Source organism: Sapajus apella, unplaced genomic scaffold (assembly GCF_009761245.1).
Source record: "Sapajus apella isolate SASKATOON/1434 unplaced genomic scaffold, GSC_monkey_1.0 scaffold1125, whole genome shotgun sequence".
Lineage (NCBI taxonomy): Eukaryota > Metazoa > Chordata > Mammalia > Primates > Cebidae > Sapajus > Sapajus apella.
Window position 1 is genome coordinate 6,631 of NW_022438051.1, and position 9,268 is coordinate 15,898.

Sequence of the window (9,268 nt, forward strand, 5' to 3'; positions counted from 1 at the left end):
CTCCCTTACTCTTATGGAGAGGCATACTTTCTCATGAGGGAAATACTCGGCAAGAATTAGTATCTTGTAACCAGTGGCGAATTTGATTAATTAGTGTACAAAAAAGCAAAAACAAAACTTTTTTGTGTGTGGCTGCTGGCAAAAAGATCCAAGAAGGTAGATGGAATCAAGCTTGCTGAAACAAGGAGAGAGAAAAACAGTCTTCTAGGCAGAGAGCAAGATTATAGCAGGAAAATGCCTAGGTGCAGGTCAGATGATTTATAGAATGAAATTAATCAACTTTTGAAATGAATGGCAAGTATTCTCTGAGATTTTTCATTTGAGTCATGTCATGGTAGTCTTTACATGAAGTGAAAGTTGTTATCTGTTTTCAGGGTGTGAGAGAACAGTTAAGTGATAATCTTTTTATCCTCCACATAAGAAAATAGGACTAGAGAAACCTATGGCTTCCTCACTTGGTGGTGGCCTAGCAACCCTGGCACACAGAACCTCTGAATGTGAAACCCTGTTTTGTTGCAATATTGCCTGAAATAATACATGTGGGATTAGTAAGTTTGTAAATACATTAGTCTTGTATTCATTGCAATAAATTTCTCTTGTATCAGTATTATTTAACACATTATATTTTATTGTAATAAATTAATAGAAATTCTCAGCTGTTTTATATCTTGGTAGAAAAAAACAATGAAATTGTATTTTAAACTTTTGTCATTATATATAAAGAGAATTCATAAAATCCTTGTTAGGTTTGATGACAGGTAGCATATTAAGAGCAGCATTTTCTAACCCATATCTCAATATCATCTCTGGAAGTTAAGAGCCTCCAATGGTTTTTCTGTACAGTGCACATGGTATCACACTCCGGCAGTTCATGGAGTGTAAGAAATATCTTAGTGCTTTGTCATTTGACAGTTTAACTGAGAAAAAAAAAAACACACTTTGATAAGTTTACCTTATCTTTCCCTTCCTCTTTAGATATATGCGGAATATTCTTCTTTGAAATTCAGCTCATGCTCGACAATTTTTCTTGATGACAGCACAGCCAGCTCCCCTCATTTTGAAGTGACAATAGAATCGTGAGTACGACTATACTGCCAAGGGACAGATTAAAATTATTTCAGCCGTTTGGTTGTCCTCTTCAATCAGTTTAAGAAATTGGAGTCAACTATATATTGGTATCAGATTCTAAATATTAAGTATCAATTTCTCTTTTCATCTTCTACATCATGGTAGAAGGAAAAATCTCTTAGCAAATAAGCAATTTCAGGAAAAGTGTTACTGTTTATTCGATGCCTTTATGCCTTAAGAGAATGTTGAATGCAGTAAGAAGGATAGGTTCCCTTTAATGAAGGTATTTTTGTGAAAAATTACTTTCTCAATGCATTGCAGGCCTAAGTCAATGTGTACTACTTTGGACATTAGTCTTAGAAGAAGGAACAGCTTTTTCTCCTAAGGCATCACAGTGTATCTGCATTTGAATTTCTCCCATTGTGCATGAGCACCCCATGGGCCACAAAGATGCACTTTGAGAGCACTCTGAGATGAAGTTTATTTTTTAAAAGGAACAACCACCACCACCACCACCACAGGGGCTGTCCAGTGATCATTATTATCATCTCCTTGGTTATGAGTGTTGATTTTTAGAGCACAGTTTACAAAGTGCTAATTTAGAATATTAATGTCCTTAATATAAGTTTACTTTTCATTCTAGAAATATAACTAGCTAGCTCATAAACAATTTTGTTTTGAATGCACTAGCCTTTTTAACTAATTCAACTGTCAGTAACTTTTTCTTTAATTAAAGATAGCAGGTTTACACTCATGATAATGTCACTTTCCTCCCTCCCTTATAACAATAGTTGAGATGAAATTGTGTTTCAGCAAAAATTGGAATCAAATTACGTCTTAGGTACTGAGTTCTGGGACCTATTGAGTAATCACTAAATGTCTGTAGTCAGCCAAGTTTCTTCAATCTTTTTTCTTTTTCTTTTTCTTTTTTTTGAGATGGAGTTTTTCTCTTGTCTTATTGCCCAGAATGGAGTGCAGTGGCACCATCTTGACTCATCACAATCTCTACCTCCCAGTTTGAAGCAATTCTGCCTCAGCCTCCCAAGTAGCTAAGATCACAGTCATGCACCACTGCACCCAGCTGATTTTTTTTTTTTTTTTTTTTTTTTTTTTTGAGTGTTAAGGTTTCTCCATGTTAGTCAGGCTGGTCTGGAACTCAAAACCTCAGGTGATCTGCCCACCTCTGCCTCCAAAAGTGCTGGGATTACAGGCATGAGCCACCACAGCTGGCTGTCTCTTAAATCTTTAAGCATAAAAACAAACCAACAAGCAAACTACTTTGGCTAAAGTCCCTGGCTGCTTTTGAATTCAAGCGATTTTTATGTGTTAGCATAGAATTCCAAAGTAGCTTTGAAGATAGTCTTGTTCAAACAGATTTCATGCTTTTTTCCTCATTCTTCTAATTTTTAGAAATCTGCTTTCAAAAGTAAAGTAAGTTTTAATTTGCCATCAGCAAGTTTGAGAAATGAGCATTTGGTTTATTCACTCTTGGTGAAATAGAGGTTTATTGGGCAAATTAATAGGGCAAATTGGCTTCAGGAAAAGATTTTGAAAAATGTTGATCACAAGTTAGTAGTGCACTATTATCAGTGGGATAGGTGGAACTCATTGGGATCACTTTTGCAAAGTTTGTCTTCAAAATACATATCTGCAAATACATGTGTCCTCCATGTGATGAAAGGTTTTGTGGGTAGAAGAACATATAACAGGGAAATATGTTATTATTTATATATTGTAATCATCTACAGAAACACGTTTTCTAATAGTGTATTGTATGTCCTTGCATTTTTGTTCTCATATTTTTGCTAAAACCCAATAATTGAAAACAAGAAAGTGCCTTTATGGTACTGTTCTGAACTAGAAGGTTTTAATTTCAGGGCCACTAGGAGAGTTTCCACCACATTCTTTTAAAAAAAATGTCTTCAGACCTAACAAATGATAACATCTATTGTTATGAATGTTTTTCCTTCCACAGTGTGGCCTTGGAGATATATTATCTTATCAAGAAAAGGTGAGCTTTTTTAAAAACTGTCTTGTTATTCTCGTTAATTACTTGGCAAGTTATCAAGCTCTTTAAAGCAAATTATTTGTGTTTTCTTTGGTCCTTAACACTTTTAATTCTTAAGTGACTGGGAATCTCAAAGAATATGTATTTATATTGATAATATTGATATTTACTGTAATAGAACTATAAACGAGATTTTTTTCAAAATCTGTTTTTAGTTTAGATTTCACAGCCTTACCACTGTTGATATCTTGATCTAGATAACACTTTGTCACAAGGACTGTCCTGTGCATTGCAGAAGGTTTAGCAGCACTGGTGGCCTATACCAAGTAGATGTCAGTAGTAACCCATGACCCAGGTGGTGACAACAGCAAATACTCCTTGAGAACAATATTGTTAACATAAAATTTTTAATGAGAAAATAGATTTTCTACAACAAAAAGTTGAGTAAAAAGTGTGTCATGTATTTATATTATTAAAAACCTCGAATGTCTCTCTTAATAGAAGACAGCTGGATTCTCTAGGTCTTTTTTTGTAATTTGCTTTAAGAAGCAATAAAATGGCCAGGTGTGGTGGGAGGCACCTGCAATCCCCACACTTTGGGGAGGCCAAGGTGGACAGATTGATTTGAGGTCATAATGTTGAGACCAGCCTGACCACCATGGTGAAACCCATCACTACTAAAAATACAAAAAATACCTGGGCATGATGATGCATGCCTGCAGTCAAAAAAGGGAAGCAATGACATGACCTAATCTCATGCAAATATGTAGTTGGTAAAAGGTGCATTTTTAAAACTTTGAATGGTGTGGATATTTAATAATAAGTGAAAACTTGACAAGTGCTACTTTTTAAAATTAGTTGCAGTGGCATTATACATATTAATAAATTTATTTGGTCAGTACTCACTAATCTGTCTTGCATGGTAAATGGATCTTTTCCCCCATACTTGCATTTATACTGTCATGCATTAGTTATTTGGAATAAATTGGTTTATGTTTTATTGTGTCAAAAATCACTTTTAACCACCAATATTATTTTAAAAGTCTTTAAGTGTTGAAAAGCTGTCAAGCCTACAGTAGAAGGAGTGAGATTTTCAAAGTCCTCAGGAAAGCTTACTTTATCATTGGGAACACGTGCTTTCCTTGAAGTGACAACCTCAGTTCATTTATTTTTGAGAATGATAGTTGTCCTTTTTTTAGACTGAGTCTCACTCTGTCACTTGGCTGTAGTACATTGGCATGATCTCAGCTCAAGCAATTCTCTCACCTCAGACTCCTGTGTAGCTAGGATCACAGAGGTGTGGCACCATGTCTGGCTAATTTTTGTGTATTTTTGGTAGAGACAGAGTTTCACCATGCTTCCCAAGCTACACTCGAACTTCTGAAGGCGCTCAAGCAATCTGCCTGCTTTGGTCTCCCAAAGGGTTTGGATTTTAGAGGTGTGAACAATTGCACCGGCACAGTAATACTTTTAAATAAAAATGATGTTCTGTGAAAAAAGTGATTGTTCTGCTCACAATTAAATCATGAATTTTTTTAAGCACAACCATACTGCAGTCAGCAGAAGTGCTTCTTCTTAGCTTTCTACTGATTCAGAATATTAAAGAGACATGTCAAGATTTAGTAACACCATTAATTTTTACCACCTCAACAAAGACATTCTTAATTACTTTAGACTGCTTTTTAACTGTAAGGGACAATAAAGAACAGAATTACTACCAGCGTAATTGGTACCACTGCCTTGATTTAGGCTGAGAAACCAACAGCTTTATACACTTTTGCTTTTATACAGTTATGGCAAGTGTCTATGAAAAAGTAGTCAGTGTCTTTGTATTACTTTCCTAATTAAAAAAAAAAATTTGTATCAACTTTCTGAGGTTGAATTAGTATGATTTTCAGAACAGTGTCCAGCAGACACGGTGGCTCAGGCCTGTAATCCCAGCAATTTGAGAGGCCAAGCAGATGGATCACCAGAGGTCAGGAGTTCAAGACCAGCCTTGCCAGCATGGTGAAACCCCATTTCTACTAAAAATGAAAAAGTTAGCTGAGCATGATGGTAGGCGCCCATAATCCCAGCTACTCGGGAGGCTGAGGCAGGAGAATCACCTGAACCTGGGAGATGAAGGTTGCAGTGAACCGAGATCCCACCATTGCACTCCAGCCTGTGCAACAAGATTGGAACTCCATCTCAGAAAAACAAAAACAAACAAAACAAAACAAAGAAAAACAAAACAAAACAGTGTTGACCTCTTAGGCTTTCTCAGAAAGGGTCTTCGGGATCCCCAGAGTTCCACAGACCACATTGGGAGAACCACTGGTTTATCACACAGGCACAATGCATTAGTTTTACAAAATTTAAAGTTAATCAAAGACTAGCCTCTTTTAAAATAAAAGGGCAGATGAGTTTTTAATTCAAACAACAGAAAATAAATAAATTCATCATGAAAGTATACTACAGAGGACTAAAAAGCAAGGAAGCTAGGAAATCAGAATCACATGTACATTTATTAAAGTCCTAAAGACTTTATTGCCCACCACTACTGCTTTGTAAAACATTCTTGTGTTTCAATGTGTGGTTAAGAAGAGAGAAAATATGTTTGGTTTATTGCCATTGCCTGTTAGGGAGGGTCAATACCTATAGGCAGCTCTGACTGGTTATTGTGGAAAAGACTTCACAGTACAGGATATGATGTGCTGAGGAAGAAGAGGTCGGGAAAGGTTCTGCAGGGCAGGATCCAGGAGAAGAATTTGTAAAAACTGTTTGCTTTGGTGAAGTAAACACCAAAGCACATAGGAGACATTATTATACTAAAAAGGTATTATACTACGATATTCACAGTTTTTGAAGTAATGCACATTCTTATTTTGTAGAGATGAAAATAGAACTTTGGAAATATTTGATGAACGTATATTCCCACTTCACGTAAGTGGCACTTTTATTGAGGTTGTATTTTTGTTATAGACTTGTATTTGTTTCATGCTGATGTCAAAGCCATCTTTAAATCCTCCCCATTTAGTGTTGCATTTAATCATCTTAGATGTTGTAAAAAGAATGTATTAGAATAAGAACTGATCTGCAGCTCTCTTTAATTAGTGAACTAGTATGAGTAAATCTACTATCGAAATAACAGAAAATGTATCTTTTAAAAGACAATTATTAGTAGCATCAAGCAATATAAGTATATGTAAATACTTTTAACACAGAAGCGTGACTTTTATAAAGAGTTAAAAATAATTTAAGTTTAAATCAACCTACATGTTATAAAAATTTAAAAATGTACTTCCTCAAGTACATAATAGCCACATGTGGCTAGTGACTATTGTATTTAACAGCATAGGCTTAGAACCTCGTGGTTACAGGAAACTGTATTTTCTCAAAGTTTATTACAGAGAATGACATACCATCAGTAAGACATTAAAGCCTAAGAGTAGCTTACATTTGGATAGAATTATGTGGGGCAAAGAGTGAAAGAGAACAAAATTTTCTGAACTTTAGCTCATATGATTTTTAAGTGAATGTTGATGAGTATTAAATCATTATGGTATTTGAAGATCCCACTGTTCTTATTGTAAAAACTGAAAGACATCTCACCAATCAAAATTACTGTAAATGATACATGTTGACAAATGTGAACACTGCTGTCTTAAGGGCACTTCAAGATTTCTCTTCAAAGGATAGTTACTTTGCATCCTTTCTTCTTTCAGCGAGGACAGGTTCTGGAAGAACACTTTATGTTTGATCCTACACACAAAGTGATTTGCAGATTTATGCTTACTCTGTTTTGTATCAAAAGGCTAGATGCTGACTTAGCAATCATAAGTTTGGTAAGATATTTTCTATTTATAAAGCATCTTTAGAAATTGGTCTTATAGAGTGGCCTGGCCAATGTGGTTAAACCCTGTCTCTACCTAAAATACAAAAATTAGCCAGGCATGGTGGCACACCCCTGTAGTCCCAGCCACTCAGGTGTCTGAGGCAGGAGAATTGCTTGAAGCAGTGACCCGAGATCAAGCCAGTGTACTTCAGCCTAGGCAACAGAGCAGGACTCTATTTCAAAAAAAAAAAAAGAAAAGAAAAGAAATTGATCTTGTAAACAGGGTAGTATGTTCCTGATTTTAAATGAAAGTAGGTTTCTGAAATTATCTCAGAACTTTAAGAGAAACTTATGAAAGCAAATACACACATTTGAGTTGAATCATCATTATGGCTTAAATGTTGCTTTGCATTTCTCATTACAGAACAATTGCTATTAAAGGCAGCTGGAGGGATTTCTGATTTCTCCCCCCACACTTCAGTGCACACATGCACACGCAGTGCGCACACATCCAGGGCATGTGAAGGGCTTGGAATGAAGAGCAGTAACAAGACCATCTGGTTTATGGGCAGCAATGCGTGCCATTGTAGGTCTAAGCTGAGTCTCAGGGTGTATCCCCAGGCAGTTCTCATGTATGTTGTGATTGAGAGCTACTGCCCTCACTTCATTCTTCCTTGGATGTGTTAATTACCCCTGCTGGGCAGAGTAGGTAGCAGAAATATTTGGGCTCTGATTGTGATATGGCCCCTTATTTAACCTGATGAAACAAAGTCTCTGTAGAACATAAGAATAAAAGGCATCTACTTTCTGGTCAAAACCAGAATTATTCTGGTTTTTCATAGGAGTTCTTATCATAGCACTTAAACTGAGCTAAATCAAAGGCCAGTGCTCTGTTTTCCAGGTATACGTAAAAAGACTTGTAAAGTGTGCTAATATCAACATTTGTCCATCCAACTGGAAGAGGATTATCTTCGGAGCCATTCTTCTTGCCATCAAGTTTGGGAGCAATGTGGCTGTGTGCAATAAAGACTTATGCAAGCACTTTGAGAAAATTACAGTTGACCATATGTGAGTTTGTACAGTTTTTTTGAACTTTTTAACCATTCTTGAATACTTTATTTGCTCCCATAAACTTAAACACTTTGAGAAATACTTTTAAAGATTACATTATGCAGATAATAAGAATGGGCATAAATACCACATACTCTTTCTCCCCAGCTTTAGAAGAACAGTTCATATTTTTCACTATTCATTGGTAGGTCTTGGTAAATTGCCATTGTAATGATCTCATAAATGGAAAAGTATTTTTCTGGTGAATGTTTTTGGCAAATATCTTACCAGTGTACAATGAGAAACATAATAGTACAGTCAATTTGCTTACGGCTTTTACAAGCTGCCTGCAAGTTCTAGTCTCTTTGTGAGGAGCGCCTCTCTGGCCTTTGAAATAATTGTTTGCCCATTGACAGGTCTGGGGCCTCTGCATTGTGAAGTATAGCTTCACCCTGAGCCATACATTGTGTATTTGCATTTGTTGCTGTCCTCCCACTTTTCTCTGAAGACCCATTTTATAGAAACCTTGAGATACAGAATAGCCACAGTTCCCTGTGCCCCTGTCCTCTCCCCATTAGGAGTGTTGCATCACTGGGCTGATGAGTTAGTGTTCCCCTCAGGCAGTCTGAGAAACATTTTTTGGGCATCACCCAATGCTCACCACACTCAGTAGATTCCCGGGGCATTAATGCAACCACAGCAGCACTTGGAGGGCCCCAAGGTATCTATGAGAATGCAAGAAATCTTGCTGAATCATGGGGTTGCTCATAGACAGTAACATGACACTGAAACAGGAGCTTCATGGGTCTATCAGTCTGGACTCGTGACTGCTGTAAAGGGAAGGGTCTTGGAGCTGGTTGGTAGGGTGAGCCAGGGAGGCATTTCCAGCACAGGTTCTCACAGTGTCCACTAGACAGTGAGAATGGCTTTGTGGGTGACACTTAGGAAAATCTGAAGGAACACCTCTTGATGACATAGAAGCATATGAAGCATATGAAGATGAAGATCCTCAGGAAGTGGCAAGAGGTTTTTGTTTTTTATTTTATTTTTTATTTTTTTGTTTGATTCTTTGTTTTTACATTTGCCTATTTCTCCAGATAAGACTGTGATTCAGGATGTATGCAGTCTCAAATAGAAGTCTCTGCCAATTGTGCTCCCCACAGGAATAACAACTTTAGCAACTATCGAAATAAAAAAGCACCTCCATAAGAACTGAAAATCATTTAAATGTTCATATGACGTGGTTTTAATGTCGTATCAGTGAAAGAGGCACTGAACAGCATAGAAAAGACAGTCTTGAATTGTTGATGCCACCACTGTGAACCTGT

General features: G+C 36.7%; 1 protein-coding gene across 2 annotated transcripts; it reads left to right on the top strand.

Annotated features, from left to right (window-relative positions):
- The first annotated feature begins 613 nt into the window (after positions 1-613).
- Positions 614-8,551, top strand: LOC116546618 (cyclin-Y-like protein 2). 2 transcript variants are annotated; one of them, XR_004266782.1, is made up of 5 exons: positions 614-1,076; positions 3,044-3,079; positions 5,947-5,998; positions 6,781-6,900; positions 7,792-7,959. XR_004266782.1 is itself a non-coding variant. In XM_032272810.1 (4 exons), exons 1-4 carry the CDS (start codon positions 2,985-2,987, stop codon positions 7,960-7,962), a joined length of 438 nt encoding a protein of 145 aa, XP_032128701.1. In that variant the 5' UTR covers positions 2,767-2,984; the 3' UTR covers positions 7,963-8,551. The 2 variants fall into 2 exon arrangements, 1 of the variants encoding a protein (XP_032128701.1); XM_032272810.1 differs by lacking the exon at positions 614-1,076 and having other exon boundaries at positions 2,767-3,079; positions 7,792-8,551.
- Positions 8,552-9,268: the final 717 nt, after the last annotated feature.

Coding starts and splice junctions, on each gene's coding strand:
- LOC116546618 (XM_032272810.1), top strand. CDS start 2,985: ATGTCTTCAGACCTAACAAATGATAACATCTATTGTTATGAATGTTTT. Junction 3,080..5,946: donor TATTATCTTATCAAGAAAAG/GTGAGCTTTTTT, acceptor CTTATTTTGTAG/AGATGAAAATAGAACTTTGG. Junction 5,999..6,780: donor AACGTATATTCCCACTTCAC/GTAAGTGGCACT, acceptor TTCTTCTTTCAG/CGAGGACAGGTTCTGGAAGA.